The following is a 27,211-nucleotide window of genomic DNA, read 5'->3' on the forward strand; positions in this document are numbered from 1 at the left end:
AGCCGGACTTCAGCTGTCAGAGCCCCGGCCGCGGCGATCGTGCATCGTGCTGAACGGTGGCCGCACCGCAACCCGGGCCGGAGCGCAGAAGCCGACGGGGCCCGGCCGGGATGGTGCAGCGGCAGATCCACGGCGCATACACGCACTGAGTGGGCCCAAGCTGGGCCGCGCGTCCCCCGCGCCCCCCGCCGCCGCGATCCCGGCCGGCATGATGTGCCTGGAATGCGCCTCGGCGGCGGCGGGCGGCGCGGAGGAGGAGGAGGCGGACGCGGAGAGGCGGCGCCGGCGCCGGGGGGCGCAGCTGGGAGCTGGCGGTGGTGGTTGCTGCGGGGCGCGGGCAGCGGGCGCCGTTGGAATCGTGGCCGCCGACGATGAGGTGCAGACGCTGTCGGGCAGTGTGAGAAGGGCCCCGTCGGGACCTCTCAGCTCCCCCAGCACCCCCAGCTGCGCAGCCGCTGCCAAGGGCCCCGGCGCGCAGCAGCCTAAACCCGCCAGCTTGGGCCGCAGGCGGGGGGCAGCCGCCGCCATCCTCAGCTTGGGCAACGTGCTCAACTACCTGGACAGGTACACCGTAGTAGGTGAGCTAGTGCCCAATTCAGCCTGAGAACTAGAACCCCCCCGCCTCGAGGTACCCCGGGGAGCCTGTGGTCCCAGACCCCCTATATCCAAGCCTTACTTGGGGTCCCTTAGGGCCCTCCGCTCAGGCATAACTGGGCAAGTGATGACTCGTGACCCACGGGTCCAATTCAGGGATCGCCCCCTACCCGGGCCCGGGGTTAGGGGAGTCCCACCCCTGGAATAGCCTGCGCGTCCTCGCCAGCCTTTGACGTCCCATCCGTTGTACCCTTTTCCGAGTCTCCTCTACGTCTCTCTGCCTTTTCGCCTCTGCGCCCCCTTCCACCCCCACCTCAGATTTTCGGGCCTCTCCTCCCCAGTCCAGGTGGTCTGTGGGTCCGTAGCCGGTCAGTTCCTTCCTTCCTTCGCCGCCTCCACTCCCCTTCGTCCATGAGGCGAGTGCGCGCGTCCCTTGCTGGTGTGCGCTAGGGGAGACCAAGTGTGTGCGCGCGGGCAGCGCAGATGTGTGTGTGAGCGTGTGAGCGTGTGAGCGCGTGGCTGACAAAGGCTCTGGGCTGCGGGGAGCGGAGGGAGGGGCGGAACGGGTCTGTGGCGCCTGGGGACCCAGGATGCGGTTTGCAGCTGGCCCTGGCTAGAGGCCTGAAGGCGCCTCTCCCTGTTCTATGGCGCCTGGGCCTGGGGTAGGGCGCAGGCCACTGGACTAGAGAAGGGTTGCCTCATCCTCTGTGAGCATCTCGGGGTACCAGCCTTGGAGATGGGGTGGGGTTTCATAGAACAACCAGTTCTAGTCCCAGATTTGCCCCTCCTGCACTTCATGTGTGACCTTGGGCCAGTCTCAGCTTGTGTTTAGGTCTGTTTCCCCCGTTTGTGAGTTGGTTGATCCCGGGCCCTTTGGGGATGGAATTCCAGTTGGCTCCCTCCCCTTCCCCAGTTCTCAGGGGATCTGGGAGTAGAGACTTTCCCTAGACTGAGCTGCTCTTAGGTGGGAATGGTGCAGCCCTGAGAGAAAAGGACTGGCCAGGCTGACAGGCGGGAGCTCTCTGCTGTGACAGTGTACCTGGCATGCTGGTCCAGAACCTGCCTAACCACAGTTTAGTAAAATCTGGAACTAGAAGAAAAAAAGCAGGAGGAATTTTGGACAGACTTTAAAGAGATCTTTGCAGTGATTAAGAGGAGACCCATGGTATATACCAGATGCTACCTGGGTCCCCTTCTGTGGGCCTCAGTCTCCTCCTCTGCTGATTGGGGTTTTGTGTCAAGTGGAAGGGAAGAACTCTGAAGGGAGAGCAAAGGCTTCCCCCTTCCCTCACTCCTGCTTTCAAAACCTTTGGCGCTCTCCATTCCTCCACTGCAGGTTGGAAGTGGGTACTAGTGGCACCAGTTTCTGGGGTCGGCTCTCCCCCGAGGCTCTTACTTTGCTCTAGTGAGCAGGAATAAATACCCAGTACGGCCCAAGTGCTCCAACCCCTGGCACGCATGTGCCTGCCTGGGACCTGGGAGCTTAAGTGCCACTCTAAGGTGGGGAGAAGTCAGAGAACATCGGGGCTCTGTAGTCAGTACAAAACAGACCTTGTATACAGATGGGGAAACCGAAGCCCCTGTCAGCCCTTGTCTAAGATGGCCTGGGAAGTGCCCAACAAGGATGGCTTTAGATCAAGCAGTAAACCTAGCCCAGGAAGAGGTTTTCACTGTTCCTCAGCAGGCAGCGAGCGGTGCTGCTTCTGGCACGGTAGCACTTTCCAACTTGTTTTTATCCGGCCCCAGACCCCCCCCCCCCATACTCTTAGGGAAGCTGACTCTGCTAGGGACTGACGGGGAGAGGGAGAGATCAGGGAGGTCTGGCGTTTATCTGCCCCCACCCCGACTTGGATCCCAGAGTCAGAATATCAGAATGGGGGAAGAAGATGGGAAATCTCTGGTGAATTGCTGGGGGGATGGTAGCAGTAGCTGAGAGGGGTGTGGGTAGTAGGGAGGAAGGCCCGGAAAGCCCTGCGTGCAAACACCAGCCGGGCTGTGCATCCCTCCCTTCCCCAGCCTGGGCCAGAGCTCACGCACTGCCCCCTTCCAACACACAGCGTGCACAGATTTCCTCTCCGGATGAGCCTGGCTCCCTCTTCCTCACTTTACAGTAGATTTCCCCCACATTCCCCGGGCCCTAGGTTCAGTTTTTAGGAAGATTTACTGTCTCTATGGCAACTACTATAGCTTGATGGCTCTTGGGGTGGGGCGGGAGAATGGTCATTCCAGGCCTGATTCCACCTGTTGCTGGCTGGCCCAGCTGAGAGGGAGCCAGGGTGCTAACACTCACTACTCATCACTCACCCCTCTGCCCCCCTAACCTTACAATCTGGTCCTGGCTCCCCCCTCAAAAAAGACAGTTCCCACTCTCTTTTAAATCTGTCCTGTGAATTTCTGTCTTCATGGTATAGATCAACTCTGTCCAAAAAGAATATAATGCAAGCCCCATATACAATATAAAAATTTCCAGTAGCCACATTTAAAAAGTAAACAGAAATAAGTGAAATGAATTAATGTATTTTGTTCACTTCAATATACCCAACAGTTTCAGCATGTCATTAGTGTAAGAGCTGAGGCTGAGATAGTTTGCCTTCTTTTTCACACTGAGTTCTGGAACGGTGTGTGTCTGGCATTTGTAGCACATGTCCGTTCAGACGCAGTGGCTGGGGCCACTGCAGTGGAAAGTGCAGCTAGAGTCTTGGCGCCTGAGTTTGAGTCCAGGCTCTTTCTTCAGTTACCAGCTGTGTGACCTTGGGCATGTCGCCTGAGCCTTCCGGGTGATCATTTCCTCTCCACCTCCCAGCTTGTGCAGCCAATGGGAGTGCCTCTCAAGCACCTGGGATAAGGCTGACTCCTAGGAGAGCTTCACAAATGTCAGCTGCCTTCTCTCCCAGGACTCTGGCAAGCTGGGCCCAGCCCTGATGCCCTTTCCACCTTTCTCTGTGTTGGACAGTCTCTTTCGGACACCTTTTCAAACCCCTCCCTTCGCCGGGACTGGTTTCCATCCTGGGAACTCCAGGAGGCTCTGCTTCTGCCCTAGCATTCCCAGCACCACCCAGTGATCCAGCTAATTATGGCCTCCTACTCGCCATGAGAACCCCCTGAGGGCAGCAGGCCTCAGAGCAGGAGAGGAGGGCCAGGCTCCGCGCTTGCTTTCCTTCCTGAGTGCTGCTTCAGGATGAAAGTGAGGTAGCCCAGGAACCAACCACCTCTGAACCCTTCCCTCTGGCCCTTCATGCGGTGGGGACGCTGAGGCCTGGGGAATGCAGGTGCTTCTCCAAGGCCACACGTCAGGAAGAACAGAACCAGAACCCCCAGCGCAGTGTTCTCTTGGTGGAAGCGGGACTGCCCCCTGCTTCTGGCCTAGAAACTCAGGACTCTGCTGCCAGACTGGGCCGATGAATTTCAGCTCAGTTTAACAGAGGCAGTTGGAGCTTCCCCAGGGCCTGTGGCTTCTGCTCCCGTGGCCCCTACCAGCCTGGCAGCCACCCACTCTCCATTGTGAGTCCACCTGAGGGGGCCCCTCAGGTGAGGTCCTGGATCCCCTCCTCCCAGCTCTGCTTCTTGGTGCCAGAGTTGCCTCTGCCCCTGGGCTCCCATTCTTCCATCTGTGAAATGGAAGCAGTGCTGAGGGTGTAGGTGGCAGCCTTCTGTTTCTGGAGCCGGGCCCCGCAAGAGGGGGCTGGCGCTGGCCTTGCTCATGCTTGGAGACTATTTGAAAGCTGGGATCCTTCCCCACCTTCTCTGGGGTACCTGTCCCTTTCTATGTTCTTTCCCTTTGATCCAGCCCACGGCAGATTGGCACTTGAAACTGGATGGGGAGGGGGCTGGTGAGGAGAAGCAGAGCCCTGCCCTAGGGGAGTCCTTTTCTGCCAAAGAAGCTGAGACCGGTATCCGTGGCAACCGCTCACTATCACAAACCCAGAAGGATTGCTGAGCATAGGGACCTAGTCAAGAACACAGGCCTGGCAGGGACTGGGGCTTCCCCAAACACCTGAGCTGGGTGTTGAGGGGGCTGCCACCCTAGGGGTCTTGGCTTCTTTTGGTCTGCCTGATTGAGTGTCCAGAGCTGACAGATGGGGAAAGGGAGGCCCAGGGTCTCCTACAGGGTCACTTGGGTGGGCAGAGGCCAAGTCAAGCCTTACTCTATGGCTGTTTGTAGATAAGGATAGTCATTACCACCTCCATCCCCTCCCCTCCTGTAGTCTTGTCCGCTTGGGTGGCCCTGCCCTCGCCTCTGACACATCGGCACTGCCTGCAGTCTGCAGGGCAGGCTGACCCAGGGCTGCATTCCAGCGCACCTGTCTGGCAGGTCAGCACTCAGGTGCACCGCAGGCTGGTCTGGAATGCTGGCACCCCAGTGACTAACTGCCAGCTGCCCATTTCCTTGATCCTTCTTCCTCCTTAGGATTCTTGTGGTTGGTTTTATCAGCACTTCAGTCGTGCTGTTGACCTGTCAGAAGAGTGTCTTAAAAAAAATTTTTTTTTATTGATTGATTTTAAAGAGAGAGAAGAAGGGAGGTAAGGAGAGAGAAACACCGGTTTCTTGTTGCAGTCAGTTAGGCATTCGCTGGTTGATTCTTGTATGCGCCCTGACGGGGGATCAAACCAGCAACCTTGGCGTATAGGGACGACGCTCTAACCAACTACTTGGCCAGGGCTTTTTTTTTTTTTTTTAATCTTCACCTGAGGAAATTTTTCCATTTTTGTTCAGATAGAGTGAGAGGGAGAGAGGGAAAGAGAGAGAAACATCGACGTGAGAGGGACACATCGACTGGTTGCCTCCCGCATGACCCCTACCAGGGCCCTGGATGAACCGCAACCGAGTTACGTGCCCTTGACTGGAATCGAACCTATGACTCATTGGTCCGCGGGCCGACGCTCTAACCGCTGAGCCAAACTGACCAGGGCTTTTATTTAATTTTTAAAGATTGATTTAGAGAGAGAGAGAGAGAGAGAGAGAGAAACATCAATTTGTTGTTCCACTTATTTATGTGCTCATTGGTTGATTCTTGTACTGGGCTGATCATTGTATAATTCTTGTATTCCTGACTGGGCATATCCGGATGACACTCTAACCAGCTGAGCTACCTGGCCAGGGCTCAGAGGAAGTGTCTTGAAACTCACTACCTTGGTCTGGGACCCAGGCTATTTAATGCCCCAGCCTGTGCCTTAGTTTCCCACTTTATGAGTGGGGCAGCTTACAGCCTCATCTGAGAGTGAGGCCGCCTGGGTCAGAGCTGCTCAGAGAGGAAAGAGCTCCATGTCCCTTCTCCAGACAGGAAGTGACTTTTGTTTCTGCCCAGGTGTGGGGTCCTGACATCCTGACTGTAAAATGGGGGTGAGAGGAGGAAGGCAAAGAGGACCACTGGATCCCCAGGCTCCTGGAGCTGGGCTGCCTGTTGCGCTCCGAATATCTTCTGGGCTGAGCTCCTGGCTTTGCCAGACTTGCTGTGTGACCTGATGCAGATCCTGACCCTCTCTGAGCCCTGAATTCACATTAGGTGATTTTGCCCCTCTCTTTTTGTTGTCAGGGTCTTGCTCCCAAGGGCAGCATGGGGCACTTGGTTACAGGAATGCTTGTCTGCCGGCGCCTGGCTCTACCTGCACCTCCCTCCCCAGGGATAACCGAATCCGTTCCCCAGTTGCTGCAGCAGCCAACCTCAGTTTCCCTAGTTCCCTAGTGGAACCTCTGCCCTCCTTCCAGGAAGTCTTCCCCAACTTTCGAGGCTGAGCCAGGCACCTAACTCCTGCTTTTCAACTGCACTCTATCCCATATCCATCACACCTACCCCCGGGTAGGGCAGCTGTCTCCCTCCAGTGTTGAGGGGCTGAGCCTGGTCATTTCTGTGACCAGTATATGTGGGGGACTAGCACAGGCTCGGCCCTTGTTGACTGACTTGAGTGGCAGACTGACCCCCAAGCCCATCCTTCCCAGCTGAGGGGGCCTGGAAAGGTTTGGATGACCCTAGGAAGGACCAGGCCCCGTTGCTGAGGCCAGAGCTTCTCTCGAGTTGGCCGGCACCACCTTTTTGTCCTGACCAAGTCACACAACGATCTGTGGGACCTTGCATCCCTGAGAAGGAACACGGGGAAGTGGTTAGCATGGCCCCTGTCTGCCCAGCTGTGAGCCCCGACAGTGGGGGCCCCCTTGCCCCCATTCTGGGCACAATGGCTTCTGTACATTCAGGAGGGCACTCTGGTGGGTTTTCTTGGTCTCTTCCACAGAGAGGGCACTAGAGGCGAAGGGTTGGCCCCGGGTCACACAGTGAGGCTGTCTGCCCTGGGCCGGGCCCTCTCCTGGGAGCTAGCTGGGAGGCGGGTAAGAGGAGTCCTAGGGGGGACGGAGCAGAGGGCAGAAGCAGTCACATTAGAGAAAGAAACAGGCAGGAACAATGCACTCACCAGAGCTTGGAGGCAAGGGCTGGAGCCCAGCTTCCTACCTCCCCTCAGTCCTCTGCCATCATGGGGACCTTGCTGGGGTCTCCCCGCCGGCTGGGAGCTCCATGAGGTCTTCGTGGTCCCTTCACTGTCGAGCAGGATTTGTCGGTGGGGTCCCGGGAGGCAAGGAACACGATTAGGCTTTATAAACTGTAAAGGGCCATGCCTGGGGCGGGGGGTGCCACGTGGTCACACACTGTTTCTGGCACCCACGTGAGGGCTGTGGGTGTGGATGTCGAGAGGGGCTGTTGTGACCTCTTTTCTGGGTTTTGTTGGAGTGTGGTGGGAACACAGGCCAGGTCTGGAACTTGGAGGCTAACTCAGCCTCACTCCAGCCCGTTTCTTTGGCCTTTGTCCCATTTACCTCTGAATCTCAACTTTTCACTTGAGAAGTGGGAGCAGAAGTCACAGGTCCCGTTGGCCACTGAAGCCGCACGCCAGGAGAAGCTGGGGGTTTGTGGGCTCGAGTTGCCCCATTCTGGGGTCTCTTATCTCTCTCCCCACACCTCCCCTTATCCCACGTCTGTGATCACCTAGGCTGTGCCCTCCGAGGATCATGATGAGGGTGTGACCACCGTGTCCTCTGTCCGGTGGTCTGGGGCGCCCCTGAGGTAGGACAGGGCTGGGGAGGCTGCGCTGGGAAAGGGGTGGCTGTGCAAAGCCCCCAAATTGCTAAGGCCGATCCTGGTTCCAGGAAAGCTGGCCCCAAATGATAGACTAGAACCACGGGACTGAGTCCAGGCTGCCTGTCCCTGCCCACTCTGGGCACAGAGACTTGGCAGGGAGAAGGGAGGGCTCCCTGAGCTCTGGGGGTGGTTCCTCTCCGGGGCTGGCAGGCAGAGCTCTTGGTAGGAGCGCTGTACGGTCTCCAGCTGGAGTGCTCTTTAGGGGGACAGGTTTGCAGTCTAGATCCTCTAGGGAGTGGGTGGGGACTCTGTGAGGGGCTGAGGCTCTGGGGCTGGGGGCCTCATATCATGGTCCCTACAGAGATGACCACTAAGCTGTCCTGACATTAATGACCCAGTTTTATAGGGCAACATGGGGGTAGGAGGGTCAGCATATGTAGAACAAATGCGATTGAGATTTGAGATGGACCTAGCAGGGATGTGTAGGGACCCTGGGTCACTCTCAGATGGGCGACCTGAGGCTCAGAGGAGGGGCCGGATGATCCTGGAGGTCACTCAGCTTGACCCTGAAGGCAGGATTTTGCCCTGTGGACGTTCTGGGGCAGGTAGAAGTGTGTATGTTTGAGAACTTGGGTCCCCGGCTCAGGGACAGCCTTGGCCAGTATCCCTAGGCTAAACCGGGTGTGTGTGCGTGCGTGCTGTGTGTGTGTGTGTGTGTGTGTGTGTGTGTTGTCAGCAGGGCCAAGCTGTGGTTTCCCAGCCTTAGCCATCCAGAGCCAGGTCAGCAGAGCCAGGCCCTCAGGCCCCTATAATTACTGGGGTGGGAGGTGTGGCCCAGTGTTGAAGCAGAATAAGCCAGCTCTGAGGCCTCCATAGGGGGACCAAGGTCCCTCCTAGGGGGATCAACAAATGGCAGGCGTGACCCATCCCTTCAGATCCCTAGGCCATGTTTCTCTAGCCATCTGTCCCCACGAGTTAATGATCTTTGATAACATTTATTGACTACCTGCTATGTGCCAGGCACCATTCTGAGCACTTTACATGGATCAACCTCACAATGACCACAGAAAGCACATCTTAAAATTAAGCCATATTACAGAAGATGAAACCAGCACAGAGAGGTTAAGTAACTTGCCTAGGGTCACACAGCAGGGAAGGTAGAGAAGCCAGGATTTGAACCCGATGGTCTGGCTCTAGAGCGCATGCTCTTGGGAATTCAGTGCAGTTGCCTGTTGCACGGAGAGGCAGAGTGAGTGCTGTGTGACGGCTGTGCTTGCGGGAGTGAGCTTGAGTACCAGGTGGCCTGTCCTGGCTGACTAGGTAAGAGGAGACCTCAGGATCACTACGTCCCTACCTTGCACCTGAGGCTGGTCTGAGCTGGGGGCTCCTGAGGTCATTGTGGGCTTCCTTGTATACCGTGGCCTTTTTTCAGATTCTGTGATATCAGCGGGTTGGGGTTTGGACCTGGCTCCTCTGGGGGCTACTGAAGGACCAACAGTGATGGGGGATTACCGTGAGTATCTGTGACCAGCCAGATTTCACCCAGCTCTGGGGGTGCCCTAGAGGTTACTGGCACTTCTTCAACAAGAGCCACAGAGGAGGGATTGGGTGGGGGGTGGGGCGTCCTGGCAGATGTGATCTTGGATCTGGGCTCTGGATGAGATGCATCTTCACAAGTGGACGTGGACACTCCAGGAAGAGGGCTGTAGTCAAGGCTTGGAGGGCTACAGGCTGTTATGTGCGAGTCCTAGTGGCCTCAGACCAGCCAGGCCAGCGGTTTCCGATCACCTGGGCTGCGTGTTAATAGATCCCTGCATTTCACCCCTGGATGGGGTGATTGTACGGATGTGCATCATGGGGGCCTCAGATGCTGGGAGAAGTCTGGCCTTCATTTGGGTGGCAATGGGGAGCCACTAAGCATTACTGGGCAGCCACACCAAGGAGCAAATCCAGGCAACACCTAGCATAGTGTCTGGCACATAGTCAGCCCTGATGCATGTCAATACCCAGATGACGGTTGTTGTTGCTGTAGTAGTATTGCTGAACCAGTGGCCTGACCAATGGCTTTTTGAAGAACATGTGGGTGATTCCGAGCCCTACCCAGAGGGGACAACCATTGGACCGTGGCGTTAGCTCTTTGAGTCCAGACATTGTCTGTGGTCTCTGAAACGCAACCCAGACTTAGTAGATGGATAAATGCTGCGAGATCAGGCTGCGGGAGGGATGCTAGATGGGCCACGAGAGGCTGGGGGCAGGGAGCCCGGAGAGGAGGCCAGGTGGTGAAGGGGAGAACCGGTGGGCCCATTCATGCGCCTGTGGGAGGCGAGGGGGTGTCATGGCTGACTCCCAGGTGTCTGGCCTGAGTCGTGCCACTGAGAGAATGGGGACCAGGTGATGGGGCAGTGGAATCAGAGTGCACAGGTGGCTGAGACACTGAGGGGTGAAAGAGTGTGGGTTGAGCCAGTAGGAGGTGGTTGGTTTCAGGGAGTGATGGAAGTGAGGACATGGTGTTGGGGAGGGGCGAGAACTCTTCTAAGAACAGTAGCTGTGAAGGGGGAGAGAGAAGAAGCGGTTGGCAGGGGGGATGACTATGTCCCTACCTTGCACCTGAGGGGGCTCCTGAGGTCATTGTGGGCTTCCTTGTGTACCGTGGCCTTTTCCCAGACTCTGTGATATCAGCAGATCGGGGTTTGGACCTGGGTCTTCAGGATGGCTTTTGCCACCAGGATAAGAGAGATGTGAGCACTTTTGTAGGCCGATGTGCAGGGGACAGAAATGAGGGAGATGCTGAGAGAACATCTCAAGCCAGGGGCGGGTCCAGGGCAAGACCCTTGGGAGGCAGGAGGGACAGTTGGCCTAGAGGGGACAGTTGGCCTTAGACAAGAGGCGAGACCCTCGGGGGCCTCGGGAGGAGTGTAGCTAAGGTCACGAGTGGGAAGGTGCAGACGCTCCTGCTGTTCCAGAATGTTTTCTGGGCCTAGGGAGGAGGATCCTGTGGGCACAGGGCGATTCTGGCTGTGGATTTGGGGTGACTGCCTGGAGACTTCTGGATTGGGACCTCTGGCCATGGGATGGGTGGGGTGGGGACCCCACCGTATGTGCCCCTGGGGCTAGTGGAGGGGGCTTGGCCTGAGCCGCAGGAGGCTCCTCCTGGGTGTGAGGCCCATCCTGTGACCCACCAAACCTCAGCCTCCAGGAAAGAGGCTAAAAATAAGGCTGTGGTGAAGAAGGGAGGGGGTGTGCGGGCTCAAGTCAGGCTGAAGCCCAGAGGAAAATCTGAGACGACCGGCCGGGCTGCTGTGACACACGCTTCCCGTGCCAGTGGCCAGTGGGATCTCATCCACTTGTGGCCATAGCTCCTGCCAGGCCTGGAAGAGGGTAAACAGCCCAAAAGGCCCAGGCCAGGCCTGCACGAGGCCTTGCTTCCTGGGAGGGTTCTGTCTGGTCTTCTGCCCAGAGCTCAGGCCTCAGACCTAAGCTGGGGCTGCAGGGGGGCTGGGGTGGGGGCATCCAAAGCTTGGGGTCTACACTGCCTGGGAGTTCCCAGGGACCCTGGATGCCATCTGGATGTGGAGGAATGTTCCTCCCCTTTACAGGAACTCTGTGCGGTAGGAGGCCAGGAAGCTTTCTGGAGGCAGAGGCAAACATTGGGCCTCGAAGTCATGGGAGGGGGACTGTGTCTGGTCAGTTGGCTAGAATGTGCCTTGGGAGGCAGCACGCGTGTTTTTATTTGTTGCGTGCATCTGTCTTTATGATGACCATTTGATATGTCCTCCTTCCCAGGAAGTGGCCTGCAGTTACTGTAGATCCATGCCCTCTATTTGGCTGTGGCTGGGGACCCACTGTTTAGGGACCCACGGAGAGTTTTACCCTTCTACCACTTCTCAACTCCACCCATCCTTGCAGACCACCTAGGCAGCCCCTGGTCTGGGTTCTGGAGATGACTTGCCATGGCACTAGTCCTCAGGGCTCCTGGTCTGGTGGGGGAGGAGGCAGACCTCACACCCTTCTGTGCACCCACTCCACGAACTGCCACCGTGGGCCGGCTGTGTGCTGGGCCCTGGGCTGGGGCCTGAGAGCAAACCATACAGAAGCCGTGTGGCAGGAGAACAAGCTTTGATTCTGGCAGCAAACCTGGTTTCAGATCACACCTCTGACACCCCAAGTGCTCTATGACGACATTGCACTTCTCAGAGCCTGTTTCCTCCTACGTACAACGGGGATAATAATTGTAGATACTAGCACAGGTAGAAATACCATCTGAAAGGCCTCACACGGTACCTAGAACTTAGCAGGTACCAGTAACTGCTGGTTCTTAGCTCCTGGCTACAGTGAGTCCAAGGAGCTCATCCATGTCCCCGTGTGTCTTCCCTGTAGAACTAACTAATCCTGGTATGACAAGTGCTAAAACAAGGATGGACGGGGCAACTAACTTATTGAGGTTGGTAGGAGAGAGAGAAATCAGGGAAGACTTCCCAGAAGAGGAGGCACCTAAACTGGTCTTGAAGGAGTGGCAGGAATTAGCAGAGCCAACAAAGTTGTATCAGGGTAGAAGAGGAAGCATGTGTAATTGGGGTGCCATGAGTAGTTTGGGGTGGCTGGTGTATGGAGTGGAGGGGAGGTTTGCTGAGACATGAGGCGGGAGGGTGAGATTAGCAGGGCTGAGCCTGTAGCTGGTGGCCTGGTGAAGGGTCCTGTGTCCTCCCGAAGCACTGGGGAGTCACAGTTGATAGTGACTATGCGAGAGCGGGATGTGATCACACGCCACCCATCAGGAGGGGAGCAGGTCTTGATGGACTCCTGGCCTCTGAGGCCAGGCACCTTGGAGGTCCCACTCGGTGGCTGTGCATTCCATAGGCCGAGGATCGGCCCTTGGCCTCTGCTTTCAAGGCAAGGCCACAGCCTGCCTTGGTTATTAGGTCATTAACTGGGTCTTACACAGCCTCTTCATTATGGATAATTATGGTAAATCCACTGTGGGCATTAACAAGGAGGAGGCCAGCTTCTCTTGGCTGTCAGGCTGCCGGACAGCAGCTGGGTCTGACGGGCATCCCCGGAAATTGCTGAGCATCCCAGCCCTGGGTCTTGGGAGGGACGGTGACACTCCCCTCTCCCCGCTTAGCCCCAGCCACCAGAGGGGACCCTCATACAAGGCTTGGAGATTCCACCTTTACGTGGTATGACACTGAACTTAACTTCCTGTGTCTCAGTTTCTTCATTTGTCCAGTGGGATAATAGCACCATAATAGGGTTGTATGAGGATTAAAGTAGCAAAGCACTTAATGCTCAATAATTTGAACCATCATCATTTCAAATGCTGACATCATTTTCATCATCATCATCATCATCATGATGGGAAGAGCCTGGGAATCCCCTAAAGGCAGGGTTTAGTCCCCTCTTCTGTCCCCTGCATGGGGAGCTCCTAAGGCAGGCCCTATCTCTTCCTCCTTTCCCCCCGTCCCTTCCCAGTGCAGATGTGTGGTGGTCAGTGGGGCCCTGGCCTGTGACCCAGGCTCCTGGTGTCCTTAGAGATAAGCCAAGGCAGAGCCCCAGGGCTGGGGACGGTGCTTACTCAGGCCCTGGTTGAGAGGTGAGAGGGGCCCAGGAGCTTGCTGGCCCCCATCCAGTGTGGCTCTGTCTGCTCACAGCTGGGGGTAGTTTCTGATGTCTGGTCTCCCCTCCCCCGACACATAATGCCCTAATGGGAGAGCAGAGGTGGTTGGGACTTGGGAAAAGGAATCTCCTTCCCTCAGAAAAGCAAGCCTGAAGCCCCACCTGCTTCCCTCTGTCTTGGGAAATCGGGGGTCCTGGTTATAATCCTGAGGACAACTGAGTGAGTGTGTTTGTGTGTGTGCTCGTGTGCAGGTGTGAGCGTTGCCCGAGCCCTCTCCCTCCCCGCTGGTTCCTCACACTTTCAGTGGCCGCCCACCTGCTCCCTGGACTCGGTGGTCTTCCCTGAAGGCAGGGCCCTGTCTGTTCCTCACTCAGGCTGAGGTTGGGCCAAGGTGGGCAGAGAGGAAGCTTGGCTGTCTCACTGGGCTGAGGAACTCACTGGCCTGTCTGTGCTCCGGCCCCCGCAGTGGCCGAGGGAGGGGGTGAGCCCTATCCCCCGCATGAGCACAGGAGGCCCAGGGGGGCAGAATGGAAGCTTGGCCTCTACGGTCCCCAACGGCCTAGCTGAGCTGGGCAGAGTGGTGGTGTGTAGATGGGGCCAGGCTGGGCCCTGCAAGGTGGAAAGAGGGCGGGGCTGGGACTGGGGGTAACCCAGGTTGGGTGGATAATGGGGGCCCCAGCATCAGACGTCGCCAGTGAGCATCATCTGTCTTCCCCTCCAGGCGTCCTTCTGGACATCCAGCAGCACTTCGGGGTCAAGGACCGAGGTGCCGGATTGCTGCAGTCAGGTGAGCCCCCTCGCCCTGCCGGGTCTCAGCCCCCTCCTTCCGAGTGGGCCATTCTCTGCTGGGCTCTCACAGGCCCTGCGCGTGGGCTTGGCGTTCCAATCCCGCTGTTGCCGCAGAAGGCACCCCTTCCCCAGCCTCTGCTTCTCTTCTGGCAGAAGGAAACCGACCGTACCACCCTGGGAGGCTGAGAGAGATCAGTGCGCAGGCCGAGGGCCCAGGCCTTGTAGGCGACTCCTGGGCCCTCACGGGGACCCAGGGTCCAGGTTCATCCTGAAGCTTGGGAAGGAGCTCCTTAGGTCAGTGAGTCGGGCACTGTCAGCAGAGCCTTGGCAACCCTGTTTCCATATCCCACGCCCAGTCCTTCCATTGCCGTCAGCTTGGGAGTCAGCTCCTAGATGTCCAGTCAGGAACCCTGCTCGGCCCAGAGCTGTTCCCAGACTCAGGGCCGGAGCCTAGTCCCGGGCCTGAGGTTCTCAGCCCCGTCTCCCTTGGGGCCCCAGCCTTCTGACCCTTGGGGAGGCCAGGCCCACACCCCCTGGGCCCTGGCAAGGTGGCAAGTCATTAAGCAATTATCCCAGCCTGTCTGCCCCTCCCTCTAGGGTCCATGTAACCCTTGTCCCTGCCCTGCCCACTGCATGGCCTTGGTGGATCTGAGCTCCTGGCTCCCTGGCCCTCTCACTAGCTGTGGCTGCTGGCCGTGTCCTCAGCAGGCCCCTCAGACCGGGGCAGAGACTCAGAGCCAGCTCTGTATGCCAGCTTCTCTGTGTGGCCGGGCCTGGCCCCCGCAGCCCTGGTTACCACCGGCCCAGGAGTCCACCGGACTCTGAGACCCAGTCAGACGTATGGGAGGAAGCCCATAGTCTGCATTCCAGTCTGCGGACCCCTTCCCCTGCCTGGGAGGGGGGGCTGGAGTGAGCGGGCTCTGTCCAGGAACCTGCCTGACCTGTCTAGGTGGCATTCCAGCATGAACAATGCCAGGCTCCCACAGTGAATTCATAGAGCCTGGCTACCTGTGCTGATTTCCCAGATGGGGTCTCTGGGGCTCAGAGAGAAGGGATGTGGTAGCTCCGGGCTCATCCCTAATACGTGAGCGTTGGCAGAGCTCGCACTGGGTAAGGCCATGTGGTCCAGCACCTGCTAAGGGTGGCCAGGTCCCTGCCATCGCAGGTATCACGTCAACCCAGGATGTGAGCCCAAACCCCTCCCCTGGCCCCTACTCCCTTGCTGGGTATCCCTGGCTGGGCCAGAGCAAATCAGCCTTCCCTGGGGCCTGGGCCAGGTCCCTCCGGTCTCCCGGGCCCTCCACTTACAGAGGGGAGGAGAGAGTTCAAGCAAGAGGGAGCCGGCTGCCGAGTTGGTGAGGAAAGGGCAGGAGAGAGCCTAGCCACCCAGACTCCCTCTGTGGCCCCTGAGGCACTGGGCACCTGCTGAGCCTCATCCCCTCCTGGTCTGGGCCTTGCTGACTGATAGAGCCAGGCTCTGCCCAGTCTCTCTACTGCGTCCCCACTGAGGGAGGGCAGGGCCAGTGCAGCCACCCAGGGAGCCGGTGGAGGCCTGTGAGGTTGTAGTGTTGCCATGGTTATGCCCCAGGCTGCCTTCCTAAGAGAGAGGAGTCACGGCAGTCCCTGCGACCCCTGGCGACCTGGCCAGAGGAGGACAAATACCCCACAGGAATCGTCTTATTTTATTATTTCTCCTACAAACTTCACTTTCTAGATGAAGGGACAGAGGTTAAGAGAGGTCTTAAGGTCTCGTGGTGAGAGGGTAGCAGGCCTGGAATTGGAACTTTGCACATGCTGTCCTCTTGGCTTGGGGAGGGAGCACAGATGGCCACTGGATTGGTGAGTCTCGTCCCAGGTGTCAGAGTCTGGCATCTCAGCATTCTCGGGGTGGGGGAGGAGGGCTCTGGGCCATAATGAGAGTCCAGCATTCTCAGAGACCCCCTAGTCTGACCCCCAACCACTTACCCCTAGCACAGCTGGGATGGCTCCCCAGAGTGTCTTCACCCCTTTGGCCATCTGAGCCAAGAAGCCAGGTGAGCTAGACCAGGATGCGATGCAGTGAGCATCCAGGCAAATCACCTAATTGGCCTGGGCCGCAGGCACCTGTCTCTTCCCCAAGCCCTGATAAGGTCGGAGCCAGGTGGAGGGCGCCAGCCAGGTGTTGGTGCTTGCCCAGATCAAAGGTCCACGGCTGAGAGCCGAGTTGTCTGCTTATTTCTGGGCACCAGGGGCTACTAGGCAGGGAGACAGGCTGGGAGGTGGCTGAGGGTTAGGCCTGGGCCTGCCCCTGTGATTTCCGCTGGGACCAGAGCACGAGCGAAGGCTGGGGAAGAGCCTGCATTCTGTACCTGGTGCACAAGCTGCTAGTCCAGAGCTGACCCCGTCTCCTGGAGCTCTGAGCTCGGCCTCTGTGCAAGCCCACGGCAGGCTCACGGCGCTTGGCTTTGGCAGTTTGGGGAACTCAGGAGCCCCCATAGCCTATGTCTAAAGGGGCAGCTGCCTCTGAACCTCCTGCCTGGCAGGCCCTGAGCTGGGCTCTGCACACAGTCCCTGCACTCAGTAGATCCCCTCTGTTGGTGGGAACAGAGCAGAGCCGTCTCCCCCAGGCCCGGGGAACTGGAGAGCCCGAGGGGAACTGGGGAGCCCGAAGGAAACTGTGGACCCAGGGAGGGGACCTTTGAGAGGGGTTCTGAAGGATGGGTTAGAATTTATCCAAGGCAAAGAACTTCCAGTCGGTTTGTCAGCTTGAGTAGACGCGAGAAGGCCTCCTTACCCTCCATGAGATACGCCAAGAAGCATGGAGATTACACAGCTGAGCCTGGACGCTATCGCTGGCCGGCAGGTTTCCGGGGGCCAGGGCACAGGCTTGAACTCAAAACAGGAGTGGGAGCTGGGATCAAAACCAAGTGCTGCAGAGGGTTTGCGGACCAGTGTCTGTCTGTCTTAGAGCTTGTTACAGTAGTTTTCATGATGAAGAAATGCAAATACACGCAAAGTGTGGAGAGAACAGTACAATGACCCTGCTTACACTCAGATTCACTGAGTCTCAGCAGTCTGGCCCCGTTCCAGGCTCGGGGGTCTCTTCGTTCTGAGGACTAGGCAGTGCAGGCCGTGTTCTCGTGTGGCACGGGGGACTCGCTCTCCGGAGTCCAGGGCGAGCTCCCTGGTTTCAGCCTGTGCCCCAGGCAGGTGGGCAGCTCTTTCTTCTGTGAAAGGACGCGTCCTTCCTGGTTCCGGCTCTGTGCACAGCCGGGGGCGCTTTGTGTGCTTGTGGGCGTCCACGCCCTTCCCGTGCAGACCTTGCTTCCAGGAACCCGCAGAGGCTGAGGAAAAGCTGCTCCTCGGGGAAGCCTTAATGACCAGACCCTGCAGGAGACACAGGTGACAATTCCCACGGAGGACAAACTCACATTCAAAATGGACAGAGCACGCAAGGAAAGCCACCTTTGTGGGAAGGAGTCGGCTGGCCTAGGAAAACCAGCTCCTGAAGAACTGCAGAACTCCTGAAGGGACTTGAACATCAGGTCCCTTAATTTTTTTTTTTTTTTTTTTCATCCTCACCCGAGGACATTTTTCCTTTTTTTTTTTTTAGGTAGAGTGGGAGGGGGAGAGAGAGAGAAACATCGATGTGAAAGGGACACATCGAGTGGCTGCCACCCGCACGACAGACCAGGGCCGGAGACAAACTGCAACCGAGGTACATGCCCTTAGCGGGAACCAAACCCGGGTCTCTCTGGACCGCAGGCCGATGCTCTAACCGCTGAACCAAACTGGCCAGGGCAGGTCCCTTAATTTTCAAAGCTCTACAGGAAAGAGAATTTATAAGACAGAAATAGTACCTTATTAAAAACAAAACAAAGCAGGGAGATGTTGAAAAGACCTACATTTTAAATTCTATTAGTGAAAAATACAAGTATTAAAATTAAAAAGTCTAATAATTAAGAGTTGCTAACAGGAAGACTAGACCCCGTTGAAGAGAAAATAAGCAAGTTAGAAGATGAATCTGAGGACATAAAGGGGAGAGTGAAGGTGATACTGCTTGGCTCTGAGGACTTGTGGTTCATTAGCCGTGGTCTGGAGTGTGGGGAGAATGGAAGGAGGAGACTGTAAAATCGCAGCGTCTGCTGGTGAAAAGCATCTGGACTTTGTCTTGGGGCCGTGGGGAGCCAGAGAAGGTTTCATGGCGTGGCAGGCCCCTGTAAGATGTGTACATCAGGACAATTACTCTGGGGCCCAGTGTGGGAATGGATGGCAGAGGAGGCTGGAAGGCAGTTCAGGTCAGGGATTCGTGGAGTCATGGGGAAGTTTCAGGATTGGGGGGAGGGGTGGTGGTGGCAGGGAGACAGCAGGAACAGAAGAAGAGCCAGCTCAGACTGAAACCAGACAGCACATCTGCTTCAGGGCTGAGTCTCCTTCTGGCCTTGTTCCCCTCCCCACTTTGGCCAACCTAGTGACATCCTCTCCGTGGATTCTGAAGGCTGGCAGCCTCTGTGGGTATTTCCCCAGGGCCTCCTTGAGGCCGGAGGGGCCAGCCTAGGGCTTATATGCCCAGCACTGAAAGGAGGAGTGGTTTCTGCAGGAAGTCAGGGCATGTTGGCTTTCAGGCATTGATGTGTCCGGGCTGTCCTGGGTCCTCCCATCACCTTGGCTTGCCTGGGCTGCCATCCTCCATATCCTGTGGGTGGGGAGGGCACTCAGGCAGAGCCTGACCCCTGCCCATCCCAGTGCCCGCCCAGTACTCTCCCTGCCCACAGGATGTGGAGGATGGTGGATCTTTTCCAAATAATAGGTCAGCCAGATCTAGACTTTGTAAAAATAGCCCTGGTTTAGCCCAGGCCAAGGTAGGGGCTGGATGTGGGCTCCAAGGCCACAGGGTAGGAGCCCAGGGCTCCCCAGCTCAGGCCTCACCCACTCCTGCTCTGGGACCACCTCTGGGCTCACACAGGGCCCTGCAGGTGGCTCAGCAGCCCTGTGGTGGGGGTCCTGCCAGCACAGGGTCCTCACTGGGGCTGTTCGGAGCTTCTGGGTGCTGGTCCCTCTGTGGGCCCACAGGGAAAAGGCCTTCAGCCGGCACCCTGAGCCCTTGGACTGCCGTGAGAGGGGCCAGCCCTTACAGATGTTGTCCAAGCTCCGTCTTCTGGGTCTTCTGGTGACTCTCGTCAGCCCTGGGAGGAGGGGGCATGGGTATCGCAGCCCTGACTTCTCGCCCCCTGTCATCCAGGCCCTGCCCTGCCCTGCCCCCCCCCCCCCCAGCTCCCTGCTGGCCACTCCATTGTCCCTGACCTGTGGGCTCAGCACACGTGAGCTGAGTGAGGGCTTCCCCACACCCTGGCCACAGGATGTCCTCGAGCAGGCTGCTGGGAAAGCCACCCCCGCCCCACCCCGGCCCCACCCCTATCGAGACCAGGCTGCCAGAAAGCTCTCCTCAAACAAACAAAGACTATGGGGCAGGGGTGGGTGTACAGGGAAGCTTCTAGCCCTGCTGGTCTTTATTTTCAGCTGAGCTGCTTGCTGGCCAGATTGGCCGCTGTGCCCATTTGGGACAGTTCACGTGTCCCTGCCTCTGTCTGTGCTGTTCCTTCTGCCAGCAACGTTTTGCCTCCTGTTCCTGTGGTGACTGTGTCTGGCCCCCTCCGCTGGCCTGTGACATCCCGGAGGACCAGGGCAGGTCCTCTCTCGTTTGCCCCAAGCAGAGCAGAGGGGAGGCTGCAAAGATGGGTCGTCTCCATGTCACAGCTGAGGTCACTGATGTGTGGGGGACTTGCCCAAGACAATACTGCTTCCTGACCTTGGACCCCTTGTTCCCAAGGGGAAGGCACTGAGGGATAAGGGAGTCTAGGGTCAGGAGAGTCACAGTATCATCTCGGACAGGTTCCCCCACATTTTAGGGGCCTCAGCTGTAAGATGGGTCGACGTGGTGAAGCTCAGGGTGGTGCCTGGTGACCTTCAGTAGGCTGGAACCAGGGTGGGGACAGGGTGTGCCTGCTCCAGGATGCCCCTGCCCACCGGCCAGCAGGCAGCAAGCTGGGGGAGAGAGCCAGGAGCTACGTTCCTGCTCCGCTCCGGGCAGGTGGGCGGGCATGAGTCAGGAGGGTGCCTTCAGCCCAGTGGGGGCTTTTCCAGTGCGCCCCCCTCGCAGGGGAGAACAGAGCGTGCCGTGGTTCTGCACTGCCTTCTAACTGAACGCAAACCTCGTTCTAGTGCTTAGGGCTTGACCTTGCTCCCCGGCCTCATGTCCCACTGCTTCCTCAGCTGCGGCCTGACCTGCTTTCTCGCTGTACCCTGAACTTTCTCTGACCTTGGGAGCATCAGCTGGGACCACCCCTTCCCCAGCCTGGCCGTCTGTAGTGTGATTTGGAGCAAGGACTCTGGAGTCAGACCAGTGAGGGCTTACATTCGGGCTCAGCCACAGACTTGCTGTGTGATGTCACCCCTCTCAGCCCCTGGTGTAAGATGAAGATAATAGTGAGAAGCAGACGAGACCACCTGTGCTTGTGTCCAGGGCACATCCTTGGGCTGTGTCTGTGATAAGTATTCTAGAAATGATAACTGTGCCTCCTTAACTATTTACGGTGTTGCTTGTAAGATTTATATTTTAGTAGATACTCTTTTTAAAAAATATTATGTCTTTATTGATTTTAGAGAGAGAGGACAGGGGAGAGAGAGAGAAACATCGATGAGAGAGAACATCGATTGGCCGTCTCCTGCATGACCCCCACTGGGGATCGGGCCCACAACCTGGGCATGTGCCCTGACCAGGAATCGAACTGGTGACCTCTTGGTGCATGGGTCGACGCTCAGCCACTGAGCCACACTAGCCAGGCTTAGTAGATATTCTTGATTTTAAGTATTATCATCATGGTAAATTCCTGTGTGTCCTTCAATGCCCAGCTCTGACATCACCACCTCCATGAAGCCCCCTTCCTGGCAGGAGCTAGCCTTCTTTGCTGGTTCCCTGGCATTTTAGCCCTTTAAGCTGGGCAACCATGGGTAGAGTTTGCCGCCAGACCAGACAGGGTGCAACCCCTACTCCTTCTCCCTGCCCACCCCCCACCTTCCCCTGTCCTCCCCCTAACCTGGGTAGGTCCTGATGAAACCGAAATCTCCTTCTTGCCCATATCTGGGTCTGATCTCAGAAAGATCCTGGGAGGCAAGCCCAACAGGAAGAATTATTTTTCTACAGATGAGGAAATAATTCCTGCCTTGATGATTCTAAGCAACCGGCCAGGGTTGACTAAGGCCGCCCGCTTTGGGCAGGGTGTGACTTCGAGCGCCTTCGAGCGTTATCTCAGCCACTGCTAAGACCAGCTGGGGAGTTGCTATTTTTATCTTCATTTTACAGATAGGAAGTTGGCGTGCTGGAAATGACTTAGACCTGCACATGAGAGTCAATTGTTAGATTTTCAGGAATTATGTGAGCTGGTTGTTAAATACAACCATAATCAAAAACGAAATTATGTAAGCTAACGATCAAACAACTTATATTAAAAACAAAGGTAATAAATAGGATTCATCACTCCCCAATGATTTTACTACAGTTTACTACAGTTTACAGTGTGCTCTTATGGTTATTTACTCCTATTATATCTGTCTGGTAAATGACTGTATACACAGTGCTGTGTGGAACAGTGACATCATGTTGGTAGCTTGAAATCAGCCAGGGTGGGAGTGTTTACACCGTGAGAATTGGCAAACACTGCACATCAGGAGCCAGTTGTTCGACACTTATCAGCACACCACTAATTGAGGCACAGAGAAGCTGTGACCTGCTCAAGGTCACCCAGCTCGGAAGGAACTGAGTTGAAGTCCAACGCAGGCCGTGTGTTGCTGGTGCCTACATTTGTGCACCTCTATGCTGATTCTGCTCAAGGTCCCAGTCACACATCGTTGGGATTAACAGGCCACCCACACACCCCATACGTGCTCACTGTTCTCACTAGGATAAGAGAGACGGTCACACCCCTCCAGCACAGCCCTCTCGCCACTAGTTCACCTCCTCCTCTCCTTCCTCCCTCCCTCTTTGTCTTCTTCCAGGCCTGCGTCTCTGGGGACTCAGGTCTTGAAGAGAGCAGCCCAGTCCATGTGCACATTCAGCCTGGCGGTCAGAGGCCAGTCGCTGGCCACCTTGCCTGCCCACTCCCAGCCTTTGTCTGGCCATCTGCCCATCAGCTGCGGGACTGCCTTCCAGGGAGAGAAGCGGGGGGCTGCCTTGCCTGTGACCCAGGGCCTACCCTTGCTTTCTGGCCGCTTTATCCCACCTGGGACCTCCCAGGCCCCTCCCATCACGGGCAGTGGCATCCCCATGGAGTCCTGGAGACTGCCCTTCTCTTGTTCTGGAAGAACAAAACCAGGCCAGACCTCGCTGCTCAGCATCCTCCAGTGTTTTCCTTTCTCACCAGCAGAAGCCACAGCATCACAATGGGCATGAGGCCATACCCGGCCGGCCCGTCCCCTCTGCCCTTCTTGTTCCAGCCACTCTGGCCTCTTGGCTGTTTCTCTGACATGCTAAGCACACTCTTGCCCCACGGCCTTTGTACTTTCCACTCCTGTCCCAATATTTGCACGATTTGTTTTCTCACCTCCTCCAGTTGGTCTCTGACCCATCTATCTAAAATTATAGCATCTACTTTCACATTTCTCATCTCCTGTTTCTGCCCTTTACCCTCCTTAGCACTTGTCACCATCGAGCATGCTATACTTTTTATTTTATTGTCTGTTTCTCCTCAGTGAAATTAAAGCTCCAAGAGGGCAGGGATTTTTGTCTGTTTTGTTGAATGGATGACTGGTTGGCTGGCTGGCTGGCTGGCTGAATGGGTGAATGAATGAATGAGGGAATGAATGAATGAATGAATGAGGGAATGAATGCATGAATGAATGAGGGAATGAATGGATGAATGAATGAGGGAATGAATGCATGAATGAATGAGGGAATGAATGCATGAATGAATGAGGGAATGAATGCATGAATGAATGAAGGAAGGAAGAAAGGAGCAAATGAACAACAATATTTCCAAATGTCAGGAAAGCCTTTGCAGCCTGCTGGGAGTACAGGTGGCTGTGTGATCTGTCAGGTATGAGACCTGCAGTTCCAGGCCCAGGTCTGCCCTGGTTTGCTGTGTGACCTTGGGTGGTAGTCCCCTTCTCCTCTCTTTCCCAAGTCTAATAAGGAAAGCAGTGTGGCAAAGTATAAAGAACACTGGCTCTGGAGTCAGCGGGGCAGGATCTAATCCCCACTGGGCTGGTTCCTGCTGGGGGGCCTTGGGCAAGTTGCTTCTCCATGAGCTTGTCTCCGTCTGTGAGATGGGCTGGGCTGGAAGGATACACGAGATGCTTTGTGGTGAGTCTAGCACAGCTCCTGGCATACAGAAGCTGTTCGATGAGTAAATCTCTACTGTTCTAAAAGTACCCAAAGGGCTCACCTGCAACGGGACAGATTGTGGGCCTGCATTAAAAAGGATGGCGTCTAGAATCACTGAACCCAGAGGGCTTTTCCTGCCTCCCCTGGGCCCAGGCCTGGCTGAGGTCGCTGCCTCATTATCATTAACATGTACTGTTTACCTTTGCTTCCTCGCTGGGGTTGCTTCCTCAGCCCCTGGCCCAGGCTCAGCTTTGTCTCCTGGGCTCTTGGCCTCAAGCTGGGTGGTGCGGGCAGGTGGGCTCAGACCCAGGGACCCTGCAGCACCCTCAAGCTCTCCTCTGCCTGCGCAGTGTTCATCTGCAGCTTCATGGTGGCTGCCCCCATCTTCGGCTACCTGGGCGACCGTTTCAACAGGAAAGTGATCCTCAGCTGCGGCATTTTCTTCTGGTCGGCTGTCACGTTCTCCAGCTCCTTCATCTCCCAGCAGGTGAGGCCTGTCTGGACTTCCTGCCCAGCAACCCCTGAGTGTCCTGGCTGTTCCTCCAGGGGGCAGCCAGTCTGATCCACCTGTCTTAGTCTAGATGGGGATTCCAGCTGCTTTGCACGAACCCCACATCGTATCTTCCAAGGACAGCGGGATGGGGGGTTTGGGTACTTTTATAAACTGGCCCTGCATATAGGGCCTGCCCCATGCTGGCTTGAACTGAGGGGCACACAGCCCAGTGGGCACCCTGATTCTTTCTAAGTTGCCTCTGATTTGGGGAGAATGCAAGGAGCAGGGGGAACAAGTCTGGCCTAGGAGTCAGGAGCCTTTGGTTCTAGTCCTGGCTCCGCCAACGTCTTGCTGTATGACCATAGGTGAGTCACTTCCCCTGTCTGGGCCTCCCAGTTTGCCTTCGTTTGATGACCAGTTAACTAACTTGGGTCAAAGACCTAGGGAGGCAAACATCACTTCAACATAAGATGTTTCTTATTCAGCTCCCACAGTTCTGGGTTTGAATATCCCAACTCGGTTGCCCACTCAGCCTTGTGCCCTGGAGAAATGTACCTGTCTCTGAGCCTCAGTTTCTTCATCTTTAAAATGGGGACAATACGCCTCAACTCAAAGTTTTATTGTGAGAAATAACTGAGCTAATGAATATCTAGGCCCAGAGCATGGCAGGTGTTCAGCAAATCATTATCTCTATTCTTTTTTCCAAAAAGGAGATATGTTGCTTTGAGAAGTAGTGAGTTTCCCATCACTAGGGATGTTCAAGCAGAGGAAGGGCAATCATATGATGGTTACTGTAGAGGGAGATAGAGGAAGAAGGGGAGAATACCAGGACCTGTCCTCAAGAAGTTTTCAGCCTAGGGGACAAAGGGGGAGACCCTGTCATGGGGAGCACTCAGACTGGGAGTGGGAAGATGTGACAGGTGGTTCCATGTTTAGAGCCTTGAAGATGTGCAAAGTGCTGAGAGTCCTCAATGTAGAGAGAACAGTCTCTGAGTCTTCCGGACTCAGGGAAGGCTTCCTGGAGGAGGTGGCATTTGAGCTGGGCAGGCAGGACAGGGAGATTAGGCCTTTTGTTGAGATGGCATGGGTGCAGAAATGGTGGTGTGTGTTCGGAAATCTAGGAGGAGAGTGTTTGGGCTGGAAAGGAAGGCAGGGACCAAATCAAGGAGAGCCTCAAGTGCCAGCTTGGAGGGCGCAGGCTTCCTGAAGGCCGGGCAGGACCCTGGAAGAGTGTGAATCAGGGCAGTGCTGAGTTAGATTTACACTGATTGAGAGGAGGTGAAGGCAAAGGCAGAGGGAGTCAGCAGGTTTGGGGTAACAACCTTGCTTCGTGGGCAGCTTCAGAGGAGGGTCCGGCTCAGGTAAGCTCCAAGCCCGAGTGTCAGCCTGACACAGTAAGTGGGGCCTGGACCAGAAGCCTCTAGGGCCCCTCTGGCCAGGTCCCTGGTCTTCTGCCCTCTGGTGCTACTTCTGGGATTGACCAGTGAGTCCAGGACCATGAAGCCAATGCCGGGTCCCACTCCAGGTGTAGGAGGAGGGAGGGTTGGGGAGAGAAGATGAGCAGAGGCAGAGAGAGAAACAGACAGATCACCCCAATTCATCTATGAATTCATTGCACTCACCCCCGAGTCCCACAGGATTCTGAAGTTAGCGTGGCAGAGAGAACACCTAGGAACGGCCAAGGACACCATGAAGATCAGCAGTGGAGGGGGCTTGCCCTGTCAGTCACACCAATGTGGCTATTCTCACCCGAACAGCAGTGGGGCACCCCGAGAGATCAGTGAAACACAGTCCTCCTTCCCATGGGAATCGTGTGTAGGATGAAAATTGCATCTCAGATGGTTTTGGGAGAATTGACTATTCACCGGGATGAAAAACAAACTTTAGCTTGTATTTCAAACCACCCGTCAAAATAAACTCCAGATAGGTCAAAGTAAAGTAAAAAGCAAACTATAACCATTTAGAGCTAGAAATCAACAAGAAAAAGACAAATAACCCGGCAGGAAAGTGGGCAAAGGGCGGCGGTGGACAATTCCAGGAGGAGGTACTGAATGGGAGATAAAAGTAGGAAGAGTCGGGACTCTCTCGAGCAATCAGGGAAATGCAAATTCGAACAACAATGAGATACCATTTCACACCCATCAGATTGGCAACAGTTACAAAGGCTGGCACTACCAAGTGTTATTCAAGCTGCTGGTGGGAGTGTAAATTGAGAGACTCTTTGGAGAGCAAACCGGCAGGACTTCGTAAAATTCTAGCTGCGGACATCCACCGCCCAGCCTTCCGCTGCGAGGTGTGTGCCAAAGACAGGAGCTCCAGCTTGTGGACACGGGGGCGGGCGAGGATTTTTGTTGTAGTTTTGAGATAGAAACACAGGGAAACAACCTACAGGGACATGAGCAACGGAAGCCCAGACAGGTGTTAGCTGCCTGCTCTTGTACCCGGGAGAATGGATGAGGAAACCCCTCCCAGTCTCTTTCCCTCTCTCTAAAATAGAACAAACATAAAATACTAGACCAGCTCTGGCCGGTTCGGCTCAGAGGTTAGCGCGTCAGCCCACCCACGGAAGGGTTGCAGGTTCGATCCCCAGCGCTGGTCAGGGTCATGTGGGAGGCAGCCAATCGATGGGTCTCTCTCACATCGATGTTTCTCTCTCTCTCTCTCCCTCCCATTCTATCTAAAAGTTAGTGGAAAAATATCCTCAGGGGAGGATTAACAAAATATATACAGTAGATCATATTTTTATCATTTTGGGATGGAGTAGGCCTTCCTGAACAGGACGTAAAGTCCAGAAGCCGTTAAGGAGAAAGGAGCAGATTGGACACCCTAAAATTAAGCAACACAAAATAAAGCTTCTGTATGGTGGAACCTTTATATGCACACTGGATGGAAAGGTGACGGGAAGTACTTGTGACAACACCCATGACATACAAAAAGCTAATAGAATCAAGGCCAGAAAGACAATCCATCAGAAAAATAGGTGGGAACTGGAGGCAGACGATCCCCAGGAAAAGAAGCCGAGACAAGGACCTTGGGGAAGACTCAGAGATGAGGAGTGAGAGAGCTATAGAAATGAGAGGCACAGAGACGGCTGAGCAGGACCAGTGCCCCAGAGGAAGGGCTAGGAAAGAGCTGGGCAGATGGAGAGAGGGCAGCAGGGAGCCCAGGGGAGGGCTGGATGCGGGTGATGCTGGCCGGATGGGTGGTCAGGGTGGGGCTGGGGAAAGATGACCAGGCTATGTTCTCAGGCCCTGGGCAGCTGGGGGGGACCGAAGGGATAGGTCCACATCAAAGGG

The 27,211-nt window shown here is 56.0% G+C and overlaps 1 protein-coding gene across 2 annotated transcripts in view; it reads left to right on the forward strand.

The window, feature by feature from the left end:
* Window positions 1-27,211, forward strand: part of SPNS2 (sphingolipid transporter 2) — a 34,660-nt gene continuing 7,449 nt past the window's right edge. Inside the window, exons 1-3 of one of the 2 annotated variants that reach the window (XM_036268543.1) lie at window positions 1-578; window positions 13,997-14,062; window positions 23,773-23,909. In XM_036268543.1, coding sequence (XP_036124436.1) covers window positions 209-578; window positions 13,997-14,062; window positions 23,773-23,909 — 573 coding nt within the window. In that variant the 5' untranslated portion in view covers window positions 1-208. Of the gene's footprint in view, window positions 579-13,996; window positions 14,063-14,307; window positions 14,359-23,772; window positions 23,910-27,211 lie in introns of those variants that run through there. The other variant, XM_036268544.1, reaches the window with a different exon arrangement.

Source organism: Molossus molossus, unplaced genomic scaffold (genome assembly GCF_014108415.1).
Source record: "Molossus molossus isolate mMolMol1 unplaced genomic scaffold, mMolMol1.p scaffold_m16_p_19, whole genome shotgun sequence".
In the NCBI taxonomy this organism is placed as follows: Eukaryota; Metazoa; Chordata; class Mammalia; order Chiroptera; family Molossidae; genus Molossus; species Molossus molossus.